We start from the raw sequence: 27,595 nt of genomic DNA on the forward strand, positions 1-27,595 counted from the left end.
CTTCGCGCGGGGCACTCGGCGCAGGGGCCGCTCCACGGGCTCGCCGGCGCAGCTGGAGTTGGCGTCGGAGACCGGGTCAGGGTTCCAGGGCGGGACTCGGCCCCAGCGCAGCGCAGGAAGGCCCTGCTCGCCCCGGGGAGCCGGGGGACCCCGTCTTTCCCCAGCGCAGCGCTATGGAGATGGCCGAGAAGTGCCTTGCCCCCAGCTGGAGCCCCTGCCCGGCCTTCCCGCTGCAAAGGCAGTGACCCCCTGCCCCGGGCCGAGGCCCTGTTCATCCCTGCTTTCTGTCCAAGCGCCAGGTAGAGGGCGGGGCGCTCCGTGGGCTCTTTGATGATGCTGCCACGTTGGGAGCTCGCTGCAAGCCTCTTTAGATGTGGGGGACACGAGGCTTACGAGTTTTACAGTCTGCTGACTTCAGGCTTATTATTTCTGGGAAGTGAAGGGGTTTTAATGAGTAAAAAAACCTGTTCGTGGCCTCACAGACGCCGTCCCTGAAGCTTGCAGTTGACGCCACAGAGTCACCTGGGTGTTCCTCAGGGGACATCTGGAAAAGAAGGAGAGAGAATTAAGAAAGAAGTTTTAGTATTTGAGTCCCAAACGGTGGCGAGAAGGGAGTCCCTGTGTCTCTGTGGTGGGGAGCGGCATCTGTGATGGGAGGTGAGGAGGGCAGTTCCCCAAAATCGAAGGCTGCTCTGAGAGGGGACTGTGAGAGTGTCACTGTGTGTCTGAGGTTTTAGAGGGTGAAAGGTTTGCAGTGCACTTCTGCTCATTTCTCTGTGGACATAGAGAGGCAGGATCTGGGCATGTTGCCTGAATGCAAACACATGTGTTGCAAGGATAGGTTTTTCCTCCTACTTGTGCAGAAGTTTCTGACCTGATCATTTTAGCTCAACATGGGAAACCTGACTTGCATAACGTATCAGTCCCAGATGGGTGTTTGAAAGGTCTTCCTTTTAATTAACCCCAGAGGGAGGTAGGATAGCAGTACTGCCTCTGCCCAACTCTGGGGTGCAACATTCATTTGTGAAGTGAAAAGTGAAAGTGTTAGTTGCTCAGTCCTGTCCAACTCTCTGGGACCCCTTGGACTGTAGCCCGCCAGGCTCCTCTGTCCATGGGATTTCCCAGGCAAGAATATTGGAGTGGGTTGCCATTTCTTCCTCCAGGGGATCTTCCTGACCCAGGGATCGAACCCACATCTCATGCACTGCAGGCAGATTCTTTTCCATCTGAGCCACCAGGCAAGTCCAGTTATGTGAACAGCACTTCTGAGAACGCTGAAATTGTGACCCTGTGGCCTAGTGACAAGGAGCATGTTGAGGTCCTCACGTACTGAATCTCCTTGGGCCCGCACAGTGTGGCAGCCCGAGTCTTAGAGTCGCTCCCCTGCGGAGGGTCGGCCACCACATGCTGTCCTGTCGAGCAGGGGGCCCAGCATTGCTTATACAGAGGCCAGCTGGCCACCATCGTCCAACACTCAGAACGGTACAGACCTGAAAATGAGGAAAACGTCTTTGGCAACAAACAAAAATCCTACCTTCTGGCTGTATTGGCCTTGCTCTCCACCTTTCAGTTTTGCTGTTGGACACTGCCAACCTGCTGACTCCGGCCCGCCATCTCCTTGAGACCTGACACCATGCCTTCCATTAAGTTGCAGAGCTCTGATGGAGAGATAATCGAAGTTGATATTGAAATTGCAAAATAGTCTGTGACCCTCAAGACTACGTTGGAAGATCTGGGAATGGGTGATGAAGGAGATGATGATCCAGTCCCCCTGCCAAACGTTAATGCGGCAATATTAGAAAAGGTCGTTCAGTGGTACACCCACCACAAGGATGACCCTCCTCCTGAGGATGATGAGAACAAAGAAAAACGAACAGACGATATACCTGTTTAGGATCAAGAATTCCTGAAAGTTGACCAAGGGACACTCTTTGAGCTTATATTGGCAGCAAACTACTTAGACATCAAAGGTTTGCTTGACGTTACCTGCAAGACTTGCTAATATGATCAACGGGAAAACTCCTGGGATTCGAAAGACATTCAATATCAATAATGATTTTACTGAAGAAGGGGAAGCCCAGGTACACAAAGAGAACCAGTGGTGTGAGGAGAAGTGAAATTTCATGTCTGGTGCCGTAACACTGTAAGGATTATTCCAAATACTAGTCGCACTGCTTTGTTTATAATGGTTAATGTTGGAAAAACAGGCAACGAATGCAGCAGCAAGTCAACTGTGTGAGCAGAACGTTGTCCTCATTGCACGTGCAGTTTCAGTACAGTTCCCAAACCTGCAGCCCAGTTTCTTCTAATGATCCAAAGTTCCTTTTCTTTGCTCTGAATAAAATTGAACTGTGGGATCCCTATGGAAAGTGGCATTTTGGGCTGTCCCTTTTTGTAAAGCCATTTCTACCTAGTTTATTGTCCAGTTAATTTTGGTTTAGTGACTTTTAAAATTGGCATTGTAAATAAAGCACTTGCAAAAAAAAAAAAAAAAAAAAATCCTACCCTCCAAAAAAGCCTGGAAATCTAAAGCAGGACTCCAGTGCCTGGTGGGGTCAGACCTCGTAAATGTGACGAGGAACCCACGGCAACAAAGGTGAGAAGTGATGGGGCAGGAAGAGAAGCCAGGAGCAAGAACGGGCTAGGGAGATTGGGAGCAAACAGAGCGGCTGCAGGAGCAGGCTTCCGGGCTGGGGGCATTCACGCGGGGCTGTTGCCCTGACCTCTGCTCAGGTGCGTCCCAGCCTATTCTTTTTAAAGGGTCAGGAGAGGTTGCCATCAGAACCAGTCAGAAAAAAAGAGTTCCCAGTTCTTAAAGCTTTATGCTTAAGTTTCCTGCAAACACATTCCTTTTCTGGTAGTACTAGGGAAGCGAGAGGTGCTGGGAGTTAAAGGTGGGGACGGGGGAGGGAGTGTCTCATTTTCTTGCTAAAAGTGACTAACAGGAACACCTGTTTGAGCTGCATGGCCCCAAGTGGCTGAGATTTCTCGGGTTCATTTGTTGCTTTGCTCTGACGCAGGCCATTTCTCTGACGGTTTCCATCAGGTTGCCTCTTGTGTGTATCTCGATTGGCATTTATGGCCAGTTTTTGAAGAATGTATTTTGCAAGTCTCCTTCCACCTGGGTGCATGTAAGCGTAGAAAAAAAAGGTGTTATTCAGACTTCTGCAGCAGCAAGCGGGTGACACAGGGGAGCCCTGCGGTGGTGGCTATATCTTCTGAGTGTCCTGGGGCCCTAGGGGACAGCAGAGCTGAGTGAGTGTCCTGTTCGTTCGTTCAGCTGTAGAGCTATTTAGATTTGCGTCCCTTACTTAGGATGGTCTCTTTTCTGAACCGGAAGGATCTCTGGAACTAACAAAAGATGACAGTGCTTTTACTGTGGGCCAGGTGCTTGTGTGGCAGTTTGTCATTCCATGTAACCCTCATCGCCTCCCTTCCTGTCAAGAGGTTTCTCTTATCCCAGTTTTCCAGATGAGGACACTAAGGCGCAGGGAAGTCCAGGCGAGTTTCTCCAGGTCACTGAGGACAAAAGCCTGGGAGTGGGCTCCAGGGCCCACGGTCTTGGGGCTCATGCACCCGCCTTCAGTCACAGCTGGCCCTGACCGAGCATTCGCCAAGTTCCCCGTCGTAACTCACCTCGTTATCACAGCAGCCCACGGCAGCAGGGTCCCTCGGTTTCCTGAATTTTACAGTTCAGGAATTAGGGGCTCTGGAAGGGGACGTGGTTCTCCCCAGATCACCCTGCTGGTCGGTGGGGCAAAGGCCTTCCAGCCCGGGCCGCTGGCCTCCGGAGCCTGCAATTCTTAACCTCTGGGCTGGGGGCTGCCTGGCGTGGGGCCTTGCTCTGTTTGCCATGGAAAGGGTATTCGATGACCTGACCAACACGCTCCTGGGTCTGTGTCCCTGGGGGTGTGGCCTGGCAAGCAAGGATAACACATGAATTCATGGCTCCTTGAGCAGCTTGGAACATCATTCATCAGAATACATTTTGAGTTTGTTGGGCCTTGAATATCTGCCTAATGGCCTTTTGGAATAAGGATAATTTTTTGTGATATATTCAAGTTGGTTGATTGAAATTTCAGAATTCTTGGGACTTGCCTGGTGGTCCAGTGACTGGGACTCTGTTCTCCCAGTGCAGGGGCCTCAGTCAGGGAACTAGATTCTACATGCTGTGACGAAGAGTTCGAGTGCGGTAACTAAGATCTGGCACAGCCAAATAAATAAAAATATTTTTTAAAAAGAAATCTCAGAATTCTTACTCTCCTTTGCAAACCCCATTAAATGGTGAGTCATTTAAAATGGGGAGTTTGGGGAGGCTACGGTAGAGTGGTGGGTCTCCTTTCCACTTCTGACCTTGTGGGTTCAAATCCCACCTCCGTGTCCTGCTGACTGGGACCTTGGTGGGTATATGCTCTGCCCAGCCTCTGCTCTCCCATCTGTAAATTGGGTCGATGATACCTGCCTCACAGGGAGACACCTGACTGGGTACCAGGTAGGTGCTTAGGGAATACACCTGATGTTGGGTGGGCTCTCTGATCCAGAGGAGGGGCGATATTACACAGTGGATCTTCAGGGGTATCAGGAGGATGAAAACAGGTTTGTTTGTTTTTTTTTTTTAAGAAAAAGTAGAGGGTAGGGCAAAAGCACCATTCCTATTCATAACTAATGCAGTTGAGTCCCTCCTCTGTGCTTACCACACTCTTCTGAGAGTTTCATTTTTGTCTCCCTCCCTGTGGGTATTATTCTCCCCACCTCTGATTTTTGGACGAGGACACTGACGCCCCGAGAAGTTACCTGCTTGCCCACCCAGCATCTGCCTAGGAAGTGGGGAAGCCAGGGTTTGAACCCAGCCTGACAGGCACCAGGCCGGCCCTTTGGGCCCTGGGAGATGAGACCACTTTTTGATACAGATTGTGAGAAAAATGAAGTCTTAACTGAAACGTGAGAACTAGCCGAGAGATGGAGCATCCCTTTCCACCGCCCAGATTCTACGTTTCTAATTCTACAGTGGGAAACCTGGGTATATGGTGAGCAAACAGCAGCATTTGTAATCCTGAAGCAGCTTTAGTCTGTATTTACCCACTGTACCGTGACTCAGTGAGCCGAGCAAAGACAGGTAATTCTTTGGTGTCACGGGGATGCGTCAGAGCTGGACAGGATCTGTGATGGCATCCTCTGGGACAGAAGTCTGCAGGCTGACGCTACATCAGGGCTGGCTAAGGCTCTCACGTGGAGAAAACGTGACTCTGAGCCCCTGCGGCTTCTGGGGCTCTTTCTCCCGCCCGGCTGCACGCTGATCACCCCCTGTGGGCTCTTGTCACCGCAGAAGCTGTGGTGCTCCCTGCCCCCACCCCTTTCCACCTCTCTGAGAGACACACCCTGAAGCGTGTTCTCTGCTCACTCAGGTGTTGCCCACCGCCTGGCCCTTCTGCTCTAGCCGATAAAGAGGCTCATTGAGTGCTCGCCTCCCCCGAGGTTTCTTTCTAATGCTGTTTGATTAACTCTTATGAGGCCTGCGTGGGAAGGAGAAGTGCTTAGTGGGCCAAGGAGCATTGGCCATCAGCCGCTCAGGAGTGCCCTGTGGCCCTGACGGGACCCGGGCTTGTCCGCTGGCCAAGGGTGCCCCAGGGCGGGCCCTTGCTGGGAACCGCCTTGGCCAGCTCGCTGACACCAAGGGCAAAAGTCAGAGCCACAGAAGCATTAGAGAAAGAAGTTGCTGCTGCTGCTAAGTCACTTCAGTCGTGTCCAACTCTGTGCAACCTCATAGATGGCAGCCCACTAGGCTTCCCCAACCCTGGGATTCTCCAGGCAAGAACACTGGAGTGGGTTGCCATTTCCTTTTCCAGTGCATGAAAGTGAAAAGTGAAAGTGAAGTCGATCAGTCATATCTGACTCTTAGTGACCCCATGGACTGCAGCCTACCAGGTTCCTCTGTCCATGGGATTTTCCAGGCAAGAGTGCTGGAGTGGGGTGCCATTGCCTTCTCCGAGAGAAAGAAGTTACATGTTGACAATTAACGTAGCAGGGAAAATAATGAGAACCTGGGAGAAACCAGGGAAACACCTGGCGTTTGTGAGGCACAGCACACGGCACCCTGAGGGCAGAGGGGAGCTCCAGGTGGGGGTTTTGGGGGGCTGCAGATGGTTGTAACCCATGGGGAAATCCGGGGACAGGCGTGTGCGCCCCCTCCCTGTCCTGCAGGGGGAGACAGCTGCTTCCTCAGAGCAGCCAGTTGTGGGGGCCCTCCTAGGAGCCAAGACCTCAGCGGGTCCGGGAGGGTGGGGGCTGGAGGGAAGGGCTGGATGGTGGCCTTGGGGACGGATGTCGGCCTCGACAGCAGTGCCTCAGTGCCGGGGACGCCCGGGGACTGTTTCACATTCAGAAAGGGCCGCCCAGGTGCCTTGAACTAGAAGGTTTCCACGTCTCCATGACTGCCTTGAAGTTTTGCTTTTCGTTTTGGTTTGTTTTTAGGGTGTGGGTATCAGTGGGAAGCTTTCGATTCCGATAGAATATTTCATGAAATGTGGCTGACACATCCGGGGGCAGGGGGTGTCTGGAATTTGAGGCGGGAACATCCAGGGTTAATCTGATGGCTCTGGGGACCCGGGCGTGGACGGGGGCGACCGGCGGTGGGGGGAGGTGTCTCCATCTTTCTATTCCCGCATCCTCATCTGTGGGCGGCAGCCACCCTCTTACGTGTGGCATGGTGACAGGCAGTGCCTGCCCTCAGTCACGGGCACGGAAGGCAGGCAGCACCCGGCTGGTTTCCCTCAGGCTCCGGGCCAGCAGAGGGGCAGGCTGGGAAGGGGAGTCTGGCATTTCAGCCTCTGTTGTGGGGGGGCTGGTTTCAGCGTCAGAGGACCAGGGTGGGAGGCGGGCAGAGGATGCTCCTGGAAAGACAGCAGCAGGTAGTGCTTCCTCCGCGCCCTGAAGATCCCTTCCTCCCGCGGCCATGTGTCCCAGCGGACACACCCCCAGGCGTGTAACACGCATGCCCCCAAGAGTCCTGAGGTGCTTGGCTGTCACCGTGAGTGACAGGGGAGTCGCTGGAGGTCTGGCTTCCACGGGAGCGGATGGGGGGACCAGAGCTCGGGGAAGGGGGCGGTGGGAGCTGAGGGGGGTTCACAGGATGACAGGGGCCATGCTGTCCTGGGGAAGCCAGCAGAGGCTCTGCCTGCACAGTGAGAAGGGCCGAGTCTCCTGTAGCTTGAGGGGTTTGTGGCCACGTCGACGGTGGGAGCGAGGAAAAGACTCCAGAGGCTTCCGGCCTCAGCAGCCCGGTTGGAGCTGCCCGTTCCCGAAGCTGGAAGACTGCAGGGCCTCCGTGGGAGGCCAGGGGTCTGGCTGTCAGCGTGGCATCCCCGAGACGCCCACCTGACGTCGGCGTGGAGACGTTCCGCCCGCGCCAGGCCAGGTCCAGCTGGGCTGAGACAGGACCGTGCTGTGCTCACCCCTGAAGCAGGCTGCCCTGCCTGGGGAGTGAGAGCTGAGCGGAGCAGCAGGAGCGGCCTCAAGGGGCCCCAGTCAGGTGAAGAGGATGCTCGCCTGGGAGAGCCCTGCAGGACGGGTGTCCCGCCATTTTTTCCTCCTGGGAATGGATGTCTCCACAAACACCCCTTCCTTGGAAGCGTCCCTGGGAAATGTGATGAATGCCCATGGTGGAGGGAAGGGCTCGCTGTGATTTGGATTAAAGCTGCAATTTTGGGTGTTGGCTTTCTAAGAAAGGGGTTTGTAGGTTCTCTAGGAACTATGTCTGTGATATCGTAAATCACCTGTGAAACTGAGATTTAATTTAGAAGGGACCCAGAGAGTCCAAGCTGGCGCTAAGGTGATAGTCTTTTCCATCACATTGGAAAGGTCTTCCAAGGGTGGAAGGGCTCCATAGAGGCCAGGATTTTTGCGTGTGTGTGTGTGTGTTAGATGCCTGAGCGTGGAAAGATACACGGACCCAGAGAGGAAGACTGATGTATGGGTCCCCTCAAGAGAAGAAGAGAGACATGGTTGTGAGCCAGCAGGATTGTGTAGAAGTCTTCCTGCCCTGCTTATCGAGGTGGACTTCATTTGTGGCTGCACTTGACCCGGCCAGGGTTCATGGGGAAACAGGAGCCGGTTCCCTGCTCCAGAGCCTCTCACCACCAACTAGAGGGAACCGCATGAACACTTCGGTGAAAACTAATAAAAGTTGAGTTGAATAGATGTTTTCTGAGTGCGTACCGTGTGTCTGTCTGGCGTCTGTGCAGTTAATTGATGCTTTATTTTCAAGCTCTCAGCTCTGTAGTGCTGACCACACGTGCTGTAGTGGTTTAATAGTCTGGGCAGCCAGTGCAAGCAATGGAGAAACAGGAGAAAGCTTCATGGAGAAGGTGGGACACAGAGGTGAGCCGTGAATACTGGGTCAGATTCTGATAGCAGGGAGAAAAGAGCGTTTCAGATCGGGAGAGCAGTACATGAATGGGCTTGTCTGGCATCTGGCTCAACCTCATTGGGAAGCTTTATAGAACTTAAGCCCTATATCCTGGAGTCTGACACTTGTGTTTGAACTCTGCCTCTGCTCCGTTAAGAATCCACCTGCAACGCAGGAGACCTGGGTTAGATCCCTGGAGTTGGAAGATCCCCTGGAGACAGGAAAGGCTACCCACTCCAGTATTCTGGCCTGGAGAATTCCATGGGCTATACTGTCCCTGGAGTCGGACACGACTGGGCGACTTTAACTTTCTCTTTCTGCGTTGAGATCCAGGACAAGTCACCTGCCTCAGTCTGAGCGTTCTCATCTGTGAAATGGGACCGTTAATAGTCCGTACCTCAGAAAGCAGGTGTGATGACTCAGGGAGGTAGTAATTCTTGTAGGATACATGCAGGGTGGTAGGAATTTAGGGAAGGATTGGGGGGACCCTCGAAACCCATAGCAAGGAGTTTAAACAGAGTCGAGTTGGCTATGGGAGCCACGGAGGCCTTCTGTGCCGCGGTAACATGTTACGGTGCTGTGATACCCGCAGAGGAAGATGCACCTGGAAGACTGTTCCCGGGCTTACGTGGGAGGGGGACCAGGGCCTGGACTTCGAGGCTGGCATGCGGGGAGCAGAGAGGAGGAAGCGTGGCGACACCTCTTCCGGGCTGGCTGTGCGGGATGAACCTCTTCCGGGCTGGCGGTGCCGGATACGTGAGAGATGGGCGGCGAGTGACCCCAGGGCGCTCGGATGTCAGGATGGAGAAAGGTGGGAGGCAGGAAACAGGCAGTAGAAGCTGAGGTTTCCTTGATGCTATTTTGTTTTTTTCATGGGTTCAGTTTCAAACCTCTTGACCGTGAAGTGAAGTAGGACTTCCAAGATGTTTTGGGAGCCAGTTTCTGAGTGGGGTCCGGGGCAGGCAGGAGGTTGGGGACCGTCCCGAGGGCAGGAGGACTGTTAGAAAGCAGGAGATCCATGGTGGGCGCCCGCGGGTCCGCAGCGTGGGGTCCTGAATCCGGGCTGGAGAGTTTCCAGAAGAGGGTGGGCGACCGTGGAGCAGGAGGGTCTGAGGCCGCGTCCATTTTTTTTTTTTTCTGCACCGCTTTCTGGCCTCTTGAGCAGAGACCCGCCTGCTGGTGGCCTAGTCACAGGGCTGCGGGCCGTCTGCTCATGGGTTCATGCTCGGGTATGGGCAGGTTTAGGCTTTAGTTTGACTGCGGGGACGTGTGGGCAGTTCAGCAGGGAGGTGGGCTGGGCAGAGGGACCCCTGGGTGCCTGGCCAGGAAAGGACGCCAGGAGGCACAGAGCCCGAGATGCTGGCTGGCCTCAGGGGATGGTGGCCCGTGCAGTCCTGTGACTCCTCACTCCGTGTTTCTTCCATCTGTGGTGGCCTCTCAGAGTTCTCTGTACTGGGGTCAGCAGTGTGCGCCGGCGGTGCCGGGTTGAAAGCTCTGGGTGAGCTGTTTGAAAGCATTCAGGGACACGTGGCAAGTAGGCCGGTGGAGGAGGGCACGTCGTCAGCCTGTCTGTGGTCTGGGCAGTATCCCCTGGCCCAGGACACCGGGCCACCACATCCCTCCGGCGTGAGGTAGGGTCCTGCCACTCGGGAAGTAGGGAGCAGAGAGACATGAGGCCTGGGGCCCAGCCCATTCCCTGCAAACCCAGGCCAGCTGGGCTGGCTGTGCGATGCCATTCGCTCACGCTGGGGGCTTATTTTGCCTCCTTGGCGTCTTTTTTTTCTGCCCAGGTGGGTGAGACTTGATTGCCGAGCCAGGAAAATAGCTAATAAATTGGATTGAAGTGGAAAGGGAAACGGCAGGTTTTTACTGAGCCCCCAAGGAGAAAATTGGAAGCAAACCCAGAGTGGTCTGTGTGCTGCAGGAACTTCAGCCTTCTCACCTGCTGAGGAACTGTGCTTTTATAGTAAATCACCGATAATGCGTCTTGTTGATGATATGTTTTTAAATTCAGGCATTAAATATAACTATTCTTATTCTGTCCTCTGTTTAGAGGTCATCTATTCTGAGCTGCTGGAAGGCCCTTGGCGCCCTCAGAGCCCCTGAGGGCAGCAGGTGGGGGTGACTTGGTGTAATTGTTTAAAACAACTTTAGGCATACAGAGGAGTGGTGAAGACGGTGCTGGGTGTTTCTGCACCCCTCCGCCAGGCTCCCCTGCGTGTCCTCATCCAGCATGTTTGTCAGAGCTCTGGTCCTCACTGGGGCCGTGGCCTTGACATCTGAGCATGTCTGCACGTCCCCTAGCATCCAGTCCATGTAGCTTTGTGTGCTGTTATGAGCCTGGAGGGCTTCCCAGGTGGCGCTAATGGTAAAGAATCCGCCTACCAGTGCAGGAGATATAAGAGATGCGAGTTTGATCCCTGGGTCGGGAAGATCCCCTGGAGGAGGGCATGGCAATCCTCTCCAGTATTCTTCCCTGGAGAATCCCACGGACAGAGGAGCCTGGCGGGCTGCAGTTCATGGGGTCGCAAAGAGTCGGACATGCCTGAGTGACTGAGCACGCGTGAGTGTGGAGACGCCGCGTGCACCTGCGAGCAAGTCCTCCCTCTGCAGGGTGCACTGAGGCCTCTCACGGGGGTGGGGTGTGTGTGACCCAGGAGACCGTCAGGACTGCCGAGGGCAGAGCTGTGGCATCTCGGGCAAGAATCTACCATCTGTCAGTTTCCCCGCCTGCAAATCCAAGGACTTCCTTGCTGGCTCTTCCTTCCTGGCTCTCATAGTGTCAGGCTTTCAGGCCTCTTACCATCCTTAGGATCCCAAAGTTGAGTTGGGATCAGGCCACTTAATTCACGAGCTCTCGCTTCCCACACCCACTGGGGTTGTTTATGGTTCCGCGTTCACACCCGAGTCCCAGACAGGAAGACTCCTGTTCCTTCGTTTCTTTGCCGACCGCCCAATCTGAAAGTTCACTCGCGCGGGCCTGGCAGGCCCCGCAGGAGAGTGCTGACTCCGTGTCAGCAGCACTACGTCAGAGGACTCGGGGGCCCTTTGCTCTGGGAGGCCGCCCTTCTGGGTTCCCGGCCAGCTGTGGCCTTGGGTCTGCAAGGGAAGGGGTGTGTGTGTGTGCTCACAGCTATGAACTTGATAAAGAGCAAACAACCTTCCCTCCTTTGCTGGTTCAGAGCCTGAGTCTCCTCCTCCAGGGGATTGTGTCGTCCCCGCCTGCCCCGTAAGGCGTGAGAAATTCCTTCCTGCTTCCTCAGTTCCTCAGGCCAGGAAACGTTGGGTCATAAAAAGAACAGTGGAGCAAACCAAAACGGAAAACCCCAGAGGCTCTGATCTCTCCGGGCTTCTGGCATAGGGGGCAGCCTCCCCTTTGGGTCAGGGTCCTCGGAGCCCACGATCCAGCCTGCCTGGGGCTGCTGGTCGAGGTCCCTGCCACATCCCGACTGGCCCGCCCCTGATATAGGGAGTTCTAGAAGAGACATGATAACCTTTCACACCACCGTTTGCTTGTGACCAAAGAAGAAAGGAGGGATGAATAAGAGGTGCCAGAGGAATGAGTGTTAGGACGGACCCTCGGGATGGGAAGGCTTTCCTGTTGGCGTAGATCTCAGATCCCTGCAGGCGGCTTGCCTAGTCGCGTCAAACCCAGACCCCACAGCAAGGGCCAGGCCGAGCTTCACCCTGATGGGTGGGGCCAGCGAGGGGTCTCAGGCTGAGAGGGACCCTAGACAGGAAGCCCGAAGCCGGGGCCTGGCAGAAGATGAGGTAGACACGTGATGCTGGGGGTGCCTGGAACCCCCCGACCCCGCCCCGGTCCAGGCTTGACCCTGGCAGCTGATGGTCCCCGTGCAAGGGATTAGGGCCTTCTGGCCTGGGCCCTGCTCTGACCGCTGGAGGTGGGGGAGTGGAGGGGGTCAGCCTCCTGCGTCTCTGACCTGGTCCGTGTGCCCCCAGTGGACTTTGAGATACATCCTCCCCCCATGAGGGTTGGGTTGGCCTGGGGGCCCTGCAGCTCGGGGTGGCAGGGACCCTCCCCATGCCCTGCTGGGCCCAGAACACACCAAACGGCCCCCAGCCCGGCCGTGGTCCCTGAGGTTATCTGGACAGTTTGGTGAGCCAGGTCGCCTGGTCTGGGGCTCCCGGGTAGGGGAGGCCCTCGCCTGCCGCCCCTCACCCCGGCTTCTCCCTGCAGGCTGGCGCCCATGCGGCTCTACACGCTCTCCAAGCATCACTTCGTCCTGGTGTTCGTCGTCTTCTTCGTCTGCTTCGGCCTGACCATCTTCGTTGGGATCAGAGGTAAGGAACAGTTGTGTTTTTTGTTTTTTTGAAATATAATTGATTTATAACGTTGAGTGAGTTTCTGCTGTTCAGGAAAGTGATTCAGCTATACATATATTTATATATATTCTTGTTCATGTTCTTCTCCCTGACGGTTTATCACAAGACGTTGAGTGTAGTTCCACGTGGTATATAGTAGGACCTTGTTTGTCTACCTGTATGTTGTAATTTGCCTCTGCTGACCCCAGACTCCACGCCAGCTCTCTCACGCCTCCCCTCCCCGCCTCGGCAACCGCAGGTCTGTTCTCTGTACCTGTGACTCTGTTTCTGTTCTGTAAATGAGTTTGTGTCATATTTTAGAGTCCACATAAAAGGGGTATCACCCAGTCTTTGTGTTTCTCTTTGTGATTTACTTCACTCAGTATGGTCATCTCTAGGTCCTTCCATGTAGCTGCCCCATCATTCCGTTCTTTTTATGGCTGAGTTGTAGACGTGTGCCACAGCTTTATCCACTCATCTGTCGCTGGGCATTTCGGTTGTTTCCAGGCCTGGCTGTTGTGAATAGAGGTGCGTGTATCTTTTTGAATTATAGTGTTGTCCCAATATAAGCACAAGAGTGGGATTGCGCTGGGTCATAGAGCAACTCTCTATTTAGTTTTTTGAGAAACCTCTGTACTGTTCTCCGTATGAATTTACATTCTTACCCACAGTGTAGGAGGGTTCCCTTTTCGCCACACCCTCTCCAGCATTATTTGTAGATGTTTTAATGCCGGCCATTCTGACCAGTGTGAAGCGGGACATCGTTATAGTTTTGATTTTCATTTGTCTAGTACTTAGCAATGTTGAGCATCTTTTCCTGGGCCTGTCAGCCATCTGTATGTCTTCTTTGGGCTTCCTGTGGCTCAGATGGTGAAGAATCTGCCTGCAATGCAGGAGACCCAGGTTGGGAAGATCCCCTGGAGAAGGGCACGGCTACCAACTCCAGTATTCTTGCCTGGAGAACTCCATGGACAGAGGAGCCTGGCGGGCTACAGTCCATAGTATCGCAGAGAGTCAGACACAACTGAGTGACTTAGACCTTTTATGTCTTTGGAGAAATGTCTATTTAGATCTTCTGCCTGTTTTTGTTTGGATTGGTGGTTTTTGTTTTTTGGGGTTTTTTTGAGTTGTATGAACTCCTTGTATATTTTGGAAATTAAGACCTTGTCAGTCAGATAATTTGCAGATATTTTCTCCCAGTTCATAGGCTGTCTTTTCATATTGTTTGCAGTTTCCTTTGTTATGCAAAAGCTTGTAAGTTTGATTCGATCCCTTTTGTTTATTTTTGCTTTTATTTCTGTTGCCTTGGGAGACTGACCTAAGAAAACACCGCTAGGATTTTATGTCAGAGAATGTTTTGCCTATTCTCTTCTAGGAATTTTATGGTATCATGTCTTATATTTAAAATTTTAATTCATTTTGAGTTTATTTTTGTGTACGATGTGAGGATGTGTTCCAACTTCACTGATTTATATGCAGCTGTCCACTTTCCCAGCACCACTTGCTGAGGAGACGGTCTTTTCTCCACTGTATATTCATTCTTGCCTCCCTTGTCAGAGGTCATTGACAGCAGGCGTCTGGGTTTGTCTGTGGGCTCTTTTCTCTGTTCCATTGATTCATATGTCTGTTTTTGTGCGAATGCCACACTGTCTTGATTACTCTAATTTTATAGTATTGTCTGAAGTCTGGGAGGGTTATGCCTCCAGCCTTGTTCTTTTTCCTCAGGATTGCTTTAGCAGTCCCAGGTCTTTTATGGTTCTATATAAATTTTAGGATTATTTGTTCTAGTTCTGTGAAAGTTGTTATGGGTAATTTGATAGGGATAGCATTAAATCAGTAGATTGCTTTGGGTAGTAAGGCCATTTTGATAAAATTTTTCCAATCTATGGCCATAGGATATTTAACCATTTCTTTAAATCATCTTCAGTTTCCTTTACCAATGTTTATAGTTCTCAGAGTGCAAGTCTTTTACTTCCTTGGCTAGGTTTATTCCTAAGCATTTTATTTTTTTGATGTGATTTTAAAAGGGATTTTTTTTTTTTACTTTCCCTTTCTAATCTTTCATTGTTGGTGTAAATAAATGCAGCTCATTTCTGTATGTTAATCTTGTATCCCGATGCCTTGCTGGATTTATCAGCTCTGACAGTTTCATGTGAAGCCCTCAGGGGTCTCTGCACGTGGCACTGTGTCGCCGCTCTGCAGTGGCAGCTCTGCCGCTTCCTTTCCGATTCGGGTAACTTTTGTTCTTCCTGTCCAGTCGCCCTTGCTTGGACTTCTAGTGCACTGCTGAGTAAAAGTGGTGAGTGTGGGCCTCCTTGCCTTGGTCCAGATTTTAGCAAGAAGGCTTTCTGCGTTCTGCCATTGAGTATTGTGTTGACTGTGGGTTTATCATAAATAGCTTGTATTATGTTGAGGTGGGTTCCCTCTTTACCCACTTTGATAAGAGTTTTTGTCATGAGTAGATGTTGAGTTTTATCAGATGCTTTTTCCACATCTATTGAGATGATCATGTGGATTTTATCTTTTATCGACAGGGTATATCACATTGCGTGTGTTGAACCATTCTTGTGACGCTAGGATGAATCCCAGTTGGTCATGGAGTATGATCTTTTTTTTTTTTATGCTGTTGGATTTGGTTTGTTTATATTTTGTTGAGAATTTTTCTGTCTATATTCATCAAACATAGTGGCCTGTAATTTTCTTTTTTGATAGTATCTTTGTCTGGTTTTGGTATCAGGATGATGGTGTCTTCATAGAGTAAATTTGGGAATGTTCCCTGAGGTGAGGAACAGTTTTTGGCCTTCTTATCATTTACAGTTACCTTGGTGCAGTGCCATTCAGCTCAGCTTAACTGTACCCACTTGCTCTCAGCCCCTGATGACCCCATCACGAAAGGTGATGCACAGAGGGGTGACCCTGGTCTTGCCCTTCACAGCAGCCAAGGCCTACGCTCAGCTTGGCAGCGCTGGGCGCCCTTGACCATGTTCTCTGTGTCGGAAGAGTCTGTTTTGCTCTGGGACCTGCCCTGGGTGTTGGGGAATCCAGAATATGCTGTTTGATGGAGGAGACAGACCGTTTAACCGGTTCCAGTGCAGCAGATAAGGGGTGAGAGCCGTGAGCATAGGATAGAGGTAACCATGGGGCGGGGGGGGGGGGGGGGGGGGGGGGGGGGGTGCAGGCTCTGACCGCTGCTGGGTTTCTCTATTCAAATTATGGATTCCGGAACTGGGAAATTAACTGTAGGATGGGTTTGGGGACCCCCTGGGCCCACTGTGATGCATATCTGAGGTAAAATCCCATTGATCACCTGGCCTCCATAGGTCCCTACTCTGGTACCACAGCGGAGTTTTGAGTCTCTTAAAATCAGCGTCAGTTCAGAGCCAGTGTCCAGCAGTTCGCCAAATTAATCATCTGATTTTCCCCAGTGCTTGTCCTAGTAGAAGACCTGAGGTTCCTCCGGGAGAATGACTGACAGTCCACGTGTTTGGTGGTGCACTGGGGTGCTTTCTTAAGGAGACCCAGCCTTCCCTTTGTTCAGGGGCCTTTGGGTCTGTAAACTGGCTCATATTTGGAAACTGCTGCTGGGTTATGGTTCTCTATTTTTATGACGTACATTAGACCTTTGTACGCTTGACTTGAACTTTGCTGCTTATGCAGATCAAGTAAGGATTTGTTGGGCTTCCTGTGTCTTTCACATCTGGACCACCCCGATCAGGTAGCTCACACCATAGGTCTGTGGGAATCAGATTGTCTGACTGCCATGACTCTGCTGTCCGTCACGGTGAGCACGCCCACCATGCCTTTGGCAGTTGGTGTCACCTCGTGGCCCCTGCCTCCCCTGGGATCCAGCTCCTGCCCCTGCATCTTGTTTCCCAGCTTGGGGGCCGTAGTTCCCATGGTAAGGCCCGGCCTGCATAGCAGGACAATCATAGAGCCCTTTAGGGATGCAAAATCACACCAGTGGTGAAAGGCATGTCTTCTGGACTCTCCCGGTAGGTCTTAAATGACAGATCCACCCTAGCAATCCCACCCCCTAAGTCTGTGACTCCCCCCCCCCCCCCCCCCCCCCCGCCATACACTGCACCCGGGCAGGTGCAGCGTTTCTGATTCACTCAGTGGAACCACCTTTGGGTCCCTGTGTTAGCCAACCACCCAGTCAGACCCTGGCAGCCCTTTCCGACTCCCTGAGCTACAGCTTTTTAGTGCAGAGTCTCTGCTTAGTGAGCCCATATCCATCCGATGGGCCTGAGACGGCTTCACATTCCTTCCGCTGTCGTCGCACACCGTGTTCCCTGGATTTCTGTCTGCATAAATCAGGAAACTCAGGTCGTTCTTCAGGCACGTAGCGTGCGTCCTCACGGTTCCCGTGCCCCCCCCCCCACCCCCCCGCCGGGGCCTGCTGGGATGCGAGTCTAGTTACAGGCCTAGAGGTGAAGAGGGCAGGTCACGTGGAGAAGCGGTGTGGTCCCGTGTGGCCACTGCCTCTGAGGAGCCGTCCCTGATTGCTTAGGCGGGGCAGGGCTGGTCCTTCAGGAGGAGGCGGGAAGGCCCCTTCCAAGGGGAATGGGGAGAGTGTCCCGCTGGGAAAGGACTCGTGGGAATTTAGTGTACCCAGCTTCGTCAGGACCCTCCCGTGTGTCCCTGGAACAGCCTCCTGTTCTCTCCCGTCAGCACAGTCACTTCAGCAGGGAGACTGCCTGCGAGGCTGGCTGCTCAGCTGGGCTGTAACTCAGCCAGTCGCAGGATGAGATTCCGGTGTGATCTTCAGAAGTCTCAGCCCTGTGGCCGTAGGAAACAAGGGTGTCCGTCGGGGCCCACACAGGCGCTTTCAGATCAGGCATGCGGCCCTTGAGCTGAGAATTCAAGTCCCTGAGCCCATCCTTGTCTCTCACCACCTTGTCCAGTGACATGAGGGGCAAGCCGCCATCCGCATTATGTTTGTTAGTTTTCCAAGAATGTTCTGAAGTATCCCTAAACAGAGTCGCTTAACTCCTTGCTCCTTGTAATAAATGGCTGGTTAGGAGTATCTAATGAAAATATTTTGCATATGTTCCTGGACCATCCGTGCTCATTTTACTACTGGACATACAGTCGTTAGCATCTTTAATCAGATTAGAGAGTCAGTTCCAGAACCCCCAGAGCCAGTGTAGAAAACTCACCCTCTCCCTGCCGATCCTAGGGAACCGCTCTGGGTACCAGAATCTGTGTGAGTCAAGGTTCCCCAGAGAAACTGAATCAATGGGAGCTACAGAGGGCGAGGGGAGATAAGAGAGGGATACTTTATCATAAGGCCTTGGCTCTCGTTACTGTGGGGGCTGAGAGCTTCCACAGTTGGCAAGCTGGAGGCCCAGGAGAGCCGACAACGTAGTTCCTGCGTCTGAAGAGGGGTGAGGGCTCGTGTTACCAGCTGGAGGACAGAGGAGAGGAGAGCGAATCCTCCCTGACTCCGCTTTTGCTGTGTCCAGGCTTCACCGATTTGGACAAGGTCCACCCACACTGGGAGGGCAGCCCGCTTTACTTAGTTTGCTGATTCAGAAGGTGGTCTCATCCAGAAACACCCTCACAGACACGCCCAGAGTAATGCTTCACCAGGTATCTGGGCACCATGGGCCCAGTCGAGGGTAAATACAAAATCGCCATCACAAGCCCTCTGCTCCCAGTGACTTTCTGCTGATATGTGTGCCCAGTCATGTCCAACACTTAGTGATCCCGTGGGCCAGAGTCCACCAGACTCCTCTGTCTATAGGATTTTCCAGGCAGGAATACTGGAGTGGGTTGCCATTTCCTTCTCCAGGAGATCTTCCCAATACAAGGATGGAACCTGTGTCTCTGTGTCTCCTGCATTGCCAGGCAGGTTCTGTGCCACTAGCGCCAAAGAAAGTTACTTTGTAGACTGAGGCCGTCAGGATTTCAGAGTTAGGAGCGTCTGAGGAGCCACTGGGCTTTGCAGATGAGGGAATGAGATCCAGAGAGCCTTTAGCTGGGACTCGAGTCAAGATCTCCTGACTCCCAGTTCTTAACCCTTCCTGAGAGACTGCCTCACTTCCTGGGGCAGGAGCACACTCGATTGTGAGTCAGTTTGAAATGAGCCTGTCTTTGGGTTCCAGCCTCCTTCCTGTCTCGCTCAGCCTGCGTAGACATACCCCAGAGGGGTGCTCCTGCCCCGGTTGAGTTCTTAACTCGGGCATCTCCTGCTCCAAGCAGAGGGTGGTTGGCAGCAGGCTGGGCGTGGCCGCAGGACAGCCTGGAACACCAGCAGGCTGCCAAGGGTTTGCTACAGCACAGTCCGGTTCTGAATCAAATCAGGTTCACGGTGTTTCCTTTGACGACGACTTTTAAGGCCAAAAAGCTCTGAAATATCACGGCGTGAGATTCTTTGAAGCTTGATTCTCTGTTGTTTTGGTAAAAACCTTGAGAACATATTAGTATATGTCATGCCTTCTTAAAATCCTCAACTTAATATTTTTGGAAGGTTGGATTAATTCGGTGAATGGATTGAGGTGTATAATTTTTCAGTGGAAGTCTTTATACAAGCTGTATAGATGGTATCTGTGTCACTGGTGCTTTCTTAAATCCACACACTGCAGAGAGAGCCTTCCCCGAGAGCAGGGGCCAGTGAGGGGACTGCGCACGGAACCCCGTGGAAATCGGGTGTGTCGTGTGGTGTCACGTTCTGTTCGCCTGAGCTGGGAGGTCATCGTGTGCAGCGGAGTGGATGTTGTATGTCTGTGTTCATGTGTTTATATATTTTACATACGTATATATGTGTATTTGTGTATATATGTGTATGTGTGTATAAAGCCTCCAAAGACAGACCAGGAAAAAGACTACTTCTGTATAATATATGAGAGTTTCTTGGCATTTGGGAAAAAAATCAATAGATGAATTGTCAATATAGTTATAACCTGCTTTTTCTTTCTCTGCTATGCTTTAGGACCCAAAGTGATCCAGACTTCTGCAGCTAATTTTTCACTAAATAATAGCAAAAAGGTAAGACTGGGTCTAAGTGGCAGCTGGTGGGCCCTGTAAATTTCTGAGTCACCAAGAAATGGTCCTGCTTAGAGGGCCATTAAGATCAACCTCCTCCTTGCCCTGCAGCTTGCTTCTCAGGCAACACACATGTCTTACTTGACCTTCAGCTGCTGGCCTCTGGGTCCTAATTTGCTAAAATTACCTTTTCTGCTGTAACTGTGACCTCAGTGCTGAGGATGCATGGTGGTGTTACCCCTTAGGGAGCAGCAGTTCATTTCCAGTGGCTGGTTAGCTCATCCTGATTCCTCTCATGTGCACATCTTTTTTTTTTTTAATCTTTATTGGAATTTTATTCATACTTTTTGTTCAAATATCCTTCAGTTCAGTCTAGTCTCTCAGTTGTTTCCGACTCTGTGACCCCATGGACTGCAGCACACCAGGCTTTCCTGTCCATCACCAACTCCCAGAGCCTGCTCAAACTCATGTCCATTGAGTCGGTGATGCCATCCAACCATCTCATCCTCTGTTGTCCCCTTCTCCTCCTGCCTTTAGTCTTTCCCATCATCAAGGTCTTTTCCAGTGAGTCAGCTCTATGGTGAGGAGCCAAAGTATTGGAGCTTCAGCTGCAGCATCTGTCCTTCCAATGAATATTCAGGGTTGATTTTCTTTAGGATTGACTGATCTCCTTGCAGTCTAAGGGACTCTCAAGAGTCTTCTTCAACACCACAGTTCAAAAGCATCAATTCTTTGGTGCTCAGCCTTCTTTATGGTCCAGTTCTCACATCCATACATGACTGCTGGAAAAACCATAGCTTTGACTATGGAGACCTTTGTGGGTGAAGTGATGTCTCTGCTTTTTAATACACTGTCTAGGTTTATCATAGCTTTTCTTCCAAGGAGCAAGCATCTTTTAATTTCATGGCTGTAGTCACCATCTGCAGTGATTTAGGAGCCTGAGAAAGTAAAATCTCTCACTGTTTGGCAATGTGGGCCCCTCTAATTTTTCTTTCTAGGACCATGAAAGCTGAAAATAACACGTCGGTGATACACCTGGCATATTGATACTAAAAAAATGATTCTTGTGAATATGAAAATACTCATTGTTATCCTTCGTTAATTTATTATTTGCATCATCATATGCACTTTAATTTTTTTTTTTCTCCAAGGAGGCCTTTTCTTGTTATTTAAGTGGTTATATTGTCCCAGCGCTGTAGAGGGTAGAAACCACCTGCTTAGACGTGGTTGGTGAGAACTGCAGGAGAAGTTAGTCCATTCTTTTTCGGACGGCAGAATTTTACTTACATTGTCTAAAGGAAAACTACATGTTTCTGTTTCCAAAGCTAATGTTTCAACCTTTTGTGTAAATTTGAATGTTGTATGTTTAAGATGAGGCATTTGGAGACTCAACTGAAAAAGTCACTCGGATTACTTGACTTCTCTTTCTTTCTGCCTCAGCTAAAGCCAATTCAAATATTTTCCAAACCTCTGTCTACATATAATCAGCAGCTATGGCTGACGTGTGTTGTCGAGTTGGATCAATCAAAAGGTATGAAGCCTGACACTTTAGAATGATTTTTTTTTAAGGTTCAAAGAGCTTTAAAATCTTCTAGCAACTGCTCAAAGATGAATTGTAATGATGGTGATTATTCTTTCTAATACCAGCAAGTTGCAAGCCACCTAAATGTCCTCCAGGGCAAGTGATGATGCCGCCCTCCGGAAGCCCTAGGAGGCCCTCAGGGCTACTGGTCGTGCTCCGGGTGCCAGGCCTCGCCCAGGGGTGCTGGGCAGCCTGGCTCAAAGCCTGCATACTGTGGATGCTCCAGCGGCAGCCTCCTCCAGGGGCTTCCGAGGAGAGAACTAGGTCCTGGTGCCCTAGGGACACTTGACAGTGTCCCGGGACACTGTGACATTATGCCCGCCACAGCTGGGGGGCAGGGGCTGCTAGCAGAGGGTGGAGACCAGAGATGCTGCTCACCATCCTGAAGCCACAGGACAGACTCCCCACAGTGAGGAATTAGCTGGCCTCAAAACACCTGTGGTGCAAAGGCCTAGAGATCCCGTCCAAAGCACCCACCGTTGGCGATGACCTCACTCTGTCCACCCACGGCAGCTCCCGAGAACTGAGAGCATAGGCCACCTCGTTCTCTACATACTGTGATTCAGAGAGGTGCTTCAGTTGAAAGAATTGGAAAGATAACCCAATGAACAGTAAATTAAGTGGAAAAAAAATGCTTAGAATAAAAAATCAACCCCTTTTTGTAACATTTTAAAAAGCATTAAAAAATCCGATAGCACTACACATTTATGTGTCTAGAAAACCGTCTGAGAGCATGGACCCAAACATGAAATCATAGTTTCCCGGGTGGTGGGGTTATACGTTTAATACTTTATGTATATCTTTGTATTTGTGTTCCTAGATGTTTTTTTAACAATGAGCATATAATCAGAAAAATAAGAGATTATATAATCAGAAAAATAAGAAACTTACGTTTATCTTGGTATGAAGTTAGATTAAAATGTATACGGGAAAGTAAAATATATAACTTTATCAGCCATGAAATAACTTGGCCTTGTGTGAGATGAAGGTTGGTGGTGGGTCAAAGGCAGACCCTCGAGGGAGGGCTCGACTCTGCTGGCGGGTGTCAGCTTTGCCAACTCGCAGAGGGACCTCCCTGGGCTGACACACATCCAGGAAGGCGGGCGTGTCTGCTGGTGTGACCGGCCCTCGTGGACTCTGACACCGGGATTCTTCTTCTGTAGAAACATCTATTCAGACAACCTTCACCATGACTGTTAAGGTTGATGGTGTGGCTCAGGACGGGACCACCAAGTTCATCCATAACAAAGTTCACAACCGGACGCGGACGCTCACGTGTGCAGAGGTGAGTCCATGCGACCGGTGCGTGGCGGAGTCTTGCCGCATTCTTGTGGGTGGAGCTGCTTTCTTAGGTAAAGAAGCTAAGTCACACCACTGATTGCATGGAAGACCTACCCAACCCATGCACCAAGACCTTATAAATTCTTAGAAATGGGCACACACGCATGTGCTCACACAGTACACGCACACAAGCACGCACTCTGACGCCTGATTGTGCTGTCTGTGTCACGCCTGTCTGGCATGGCCGCAGATGCCCGCTGATGGGCTCCCTGCCTCACGTGAGCATGGTCTGCCGCTGTCCGTGGTCTGTCTGGATCGCTCGGGCCTTGGGTTGTTCCCAGCTGTGGGATGCACGTCCCGACCCACGTGGGGCACTGGGAGCCAGGCCTCGTGGGGAGCGGCTGGCCTTTGTTGAGCATCCGCCCCAGGTGCAGCATGTGGCTCCGGGCTGGGAGGGGGGGGGCCCACAGCGGCAAAGGAGCCCTCATTGTAGGGCACCGTGTTCCGTTGAAACCCAAAGAGTGGGAAGTAGGTCCTGCTGTAGTACGGAGGCTCTGTCGGAGCCTAACAGGTCAAGGAGGGGCGTGGACAACACGGGGCGCCCCGAAGAGATCGCGTCTGGTTATAGTATCAGGAAGGGCCTCGTGGCGGTGCTTTCCACACGTGGTCTCATTCCATTCCTGGGGCAGGAACTGTCCCAGAGCCCCCTTGTGTAGAAGGAGGAACTGAGGCTTAGAGAGGGCGGGACCCTGGCCCAGGATGACACAGATGGCGAGTGAGTGACAGCGCCAGGCCTTCAGCCCAGGCGCTTTGTTCCGAAGCTTGTGCCCTGGACATCCACGCACACCTGGTAGTAACGGGAGAGGCTGGGGAGCCTTTCCCAGCGTGAAGGCGTTCAGATGGGAGTGGTCCTGTCCGAGGCTGGCCGCTGGCTCTGGCGCTTCTGCATCAATGTCTGCCGGACGGTCCTGAGGCGGGTCAGAACCGCCATCTGAGCAGACCAGGCCCCCTGGAGGCGGAGCTGACGGTGCGCCCCGCCCCTTGTACTCAGGCGGTGTCTGCTGCTCAGCTGAGCCCAGACCCTGCCCTGGGTCCCCTGGGGAGGCCCAGGCCATGGAGCTGGCCCCCTCCTCCTCCTCCGTTCATCCCCTGTGTTAGCGGGGACAGTGGGCCAGTTTCTGAAATGTCTCTTCCTCATCTGTAAAGTTGGGGGGCCATGCCCTCCCTGGGGGTTGGTGGAGAGCGGTGAGGATGGAGGTGGGTGAGGAAGCGAGAGCTGGAGCTGTCTGTGCTGATATGAGAGCCCGGGGCCCCCCCTCCCCGCCACACAGGATAGACAGGAGGGACGGTGGGCGTGGGGGCTGTGGGGACCACCGGCCCAGCAGCTGCCTTCTCCACCCCGCAGACACCGCGCACCCCCCTCTCCTCTGCCTCCTCTCCTGTCCCCTGGGGCAGCTCTCCGCCCTGCCAGCTGCCCTCCTGCCGTCTTCAGGACATCCCGGGCTCAGGAAGCCTTGCCCAAGGGCAGGTGACTCAGCCCCAGTCGGAGCCGTGGCTCCAGCAGGTGCCACTGGGAGGCCTGCGTGTTCCTCACGGCCCCAGGCTGGCTTGGCCACTGAGTCCACGTCCACATCCGCCGGGGAGACCCGAGCAGGCCCATTCTTGATCCTAAAGGATGAAAGCTTGGGGCTCGGCCGGTCCGTGGGTACACACACTACGGTCCGTGGGTACACACACTACACCACGGAGACCGCAGGGGCTCTGCGTGGGAGCCACAGGCCAGGGGAGAAAAGGAAAACACGTAATTCACCCCATGCATCCGACAGCGACTGCAGAGATGGGCCACAGAGGAAGGAAGGTTAGGCGGAGGGCTCTGAGGAGTCGTGTCCTCACTAGCGTGCCTCCTGCACTAGTGTATTTGTGAAAATGTCAGTTCAGGTTGCATTAACTCACCTTTTTATTCAGGTGACATATTATCATTTAAGTTTATGAAAGTAGGGTTGACTTACAGTGTTGCGTTCCCTTCTGCTGTACAGCAAAGTGATTCAGCTATACATATGTATATTCTTTTTCGTATTCTTCTCCATTATGGTTTATCATAGGATACTGAATATACTTCCCTGTGCTACCCAGTAGGACTTTGTTGTTGATCCATCCAATATATAATAGTGACCCCCATGGACTGTAGCCTGCCAGGCTCCTCTGTCCATGGGATTCTCCAGGCAACAATACTGGAGTGGGATGCCATTTCCTTCTCCAGGGGAATCTTCCCGACCCAGGGATCAAACCCAAATCTCCTGCATTGTAGGCAGATTCTTTACCATCTGAGCCACCAGGGAAGCCCGAATAACATTCCTTCTACCAATCCCAAACTGCCAGTCCAGCTCTCTCATGCCTCCCCTGCCCATTGGCAACCAGAAGTCTATTCTCGAGGTGATGTACTGTTTTGAATCCTGTGAAGTAGAGAAGGTCTAATGATTATAAATTATGCGTTATTTGTTTCTAAGTATGTCCATTTGGTTCTTTCTTCCTAAGAACTGCTTTTGGCTGGCATCTGAGTTCCCCTGGGCTCCTGGCGAGCTCCCTGGAGATGCTCCGTGCTGATCCTCTGTGGTTGGAATGGGTCACTTCACGAGTCAGTTGGGAGAGAGTGAGTCTTGCGCGTTTTAAGGACACAGACACAGATCTTGCTTGTGCATTTGCAGAAATGTGCAGAAATCATCGTGGCTCACCTCAGCTACCTGAATTACACTAAGTATACAGTGACGGTGGGATTCGAACACCTGAAGCGGCCCGTCAAGGATTTGAACTTCACCGTGAGTACACCGGCTGACCACAGCGTTTCCATGGCTCATTTGTGTAGCTCCCATTCTCTGTGGAATGACCGAAATAAATCAGAGCGTTGAAATCATGCTCTTTTGGATGGTGGAAGACATGTACAATTCTAAGAACTATTAAAAAAACCAGTTTATTAAGTATACATGGAGTGAAGGATAGCTTGAATTAGCGTGGAATTGGAAGATCGTGGTGTCCTGAGACTTAGCGAGAGTAGCCTTGCAGTTGGAAGGTACTGGGGCAGTCCTCTGGGGAAGGTGGGGCCCCCTCCTCCAGGCCTGAGTGGACTTAGACCCAGCTGACCTCTGGGAGGGGTCCCTGCTCTCAGGTGTGCCCCGAATCGCACAGCTCTGATGGTTGTGTGTGCTGAGTCACTCAGCTGTGCCCGACTCTCTGTGACCCTATGGACTGAAGCCCACCAGGCTCCTCTGTCCACAGGATTCTCCAGGCAAGAAGACTGCAGCAGGTTGCCATACCCACCTCCAGAGGGTCTTCCCGACCCAGGGATCAAACCCCCGTTTCTTATGTCTTCTGCACTGGCAGACGAGTTCTTCACCACTAGCGCCACCTGGGAAGCTCTGATGGTTAGACTTCCCTGTCTCTCGCCCAGCTGACATCGGCCTCCTTGTCCCCTCTGCTCGTTGGGAGTCAGAATAATCAGCGTGGTGACCGAGAACCCGGGTTTTAGACCAGACAGAAGAGCTGGGTTCAGATCCCGGTGCCACCATTACTTCTGCCGTGAAATAGCTACTTCTCAACAGCCGTGACTGTTGAATGAAGGTGCCAGTGGGTCCTTTCTCGAATCGCGCTGTTCTGTGATGTATTCATGCGACACAGTAATTCACACGACGCAAACGCAGCCTGTGAGTGGTTGGCCCCCGCTTTCCTTCCCCCAGCCCCGCAGTCAGCCATCTGCTGTCTGTCTGTATGGATTTGTCTGTTGTGGACATTTCATATGAGCAGAATCGTGCCCTTCATGCTCTTCTGTGAATGACTTCTTTCGCTGAGCCATGATTTCAAGAGTCCATCCGTGCTTTGCTGGCATCAGCGCTTCATTCCTTCTTTGCTGAATGCTGTTTCACTGTGTGTGTGCCGCCTCTCGTGTACCCAGGCGACAGTGGACGGGCATTCGGTTTGTTTCCATCCTTCAGCTGCTAGGAATAACACTGCTTGCGAGTATGTATAGTGAAAGTGAACTCGCTCAGTCGAGACCGACTCTTTGCCACCCCATGGACTCTAGTCAGTGGAATTCTCCAGGCCAGAATACTGGAGTGGGTAGCCTTTCCGTTCTCCAGCGGATCATTCCAACCTAGGGATGGAACCCAGGTCTCCCACACTGCAGGCAGATTCTTTACCAGCTGAGCCGCAGGGGAAGCCCACGAGTATTTATAGACAGGTTTTTATTTGGATGACCGGGTACCCTTCACTGAGAGGTGCGTGGGCGCCTCCTGCACCCTTAGGTACCTTCCCGCCTCTGCGGTTTCCCCCATTTCCTGGAGGCCTCTGGACGTCGGCTGGGCTTGGGGCCGTGCCCAGCACCAGCTCGTTTTGTGTGCTGACAGATGGCAGCCGAGGTCACAGTCACACTACTTTTGTTCCTGTCCTGTCTCTGACCACCCAGAGCGAGTTTATTCTTTGCCTGTAGGCGCTGCAGGTGTTTGAAGATGGCTTTTTCATCCCCGCCAAGGACCTTTCTTTTCCTCCCTTATGCATCCCTCGGACTCCGGCTTCTCGCCCCATGGCCCCAGGTCAGCCTGGTTTCCTTTGTTCCGGCCTCTGTGGTTGGTTCCTAACAGTTCAGATGCTGCTCAGACATTACACTCTGCTCCGAAACTTCTCAGGGTTCTGTCTTTCTGCCCCAGCCTCTCCTGATCTTTGAGTTTGAATCTGGATTCTGTTCTTTGTTGTATGACTGATTTCCTCGAACTTTGTCCTCAGAAAATCCAATCAGCGTTCTTCCTGCGTCATGGAGTTCACGAGGCAGGAGTTGAACTCAGAGAGGGCCTGAGACCGATGTCCGAGCTCAGGTGCACTTTGCTCTCGTCCTGTGATAACATCTGTGCTTTAGACCTTGCTGTTTGCATCCTTCTGATTCGAGAATACGGAAAGAAGAGAGCACCGTGTTTCCCCAGCGAGGGATCTCTCCTTTCTGTCGCCTGTCTGAACATCACCCTCTTAAGAGC

The 27,595-nt window shown here is 52.2% G+C and overlaps 1 protein-coding gene and 1 pseudogene across 1 annotated transcript in view; both read left to right on the forward strand.

Moving 5' to 3' along the window:
- Positions 1-27,595, forward strand: part of TMEM181 (transmembrane protein 181) — a 60,991-nt gene that overhangs the window by 18,269 nt on the left and 15,127 nt on the right. The window contains exons 2-6 of the mRNA XM_052645646.1: positions 12,603-12,706; positions 19,662-19,717; positions 21,155-21,245; positions 22,460-22,581; positions 25,283-25,393. Coding sequence (XP_052501606.1) covers positions 12,603-12,706; positions 19,662-19,717; positions 21,155-21,245; positions 22,460-22,581; positions 25,283-25,393 — 484 coding nt within the window. The remainder of the gene's footprint in view (positions 1-12,602; positions 12,707-19,661; positions 19,718-21,154; positions 21,246-22,459; positions 22,582-25,282; positions 25,394-27,595) is intronic.
- On the forward strand, positions 1,634-2,117 carry LOC128053193 (S-phase kinase-associated protein 1-like; annotated as a pseudogene).

The sequence above is a fragment of the Budorcas taxicolor genome, chromosome 9 (assembly GCF_023091745.1).
Source record: "Budorcas taxicolor isolate Tak-1 chromosome 9, Takin1.1, whole genome shotgun sequence".
Classification (NCBI taxonomy): Eukaryota; Metazoa; Chordata; class Mammalia; order Artiodactyla; family Bovidae; genus Budorcas; species Budorcas taxicolor.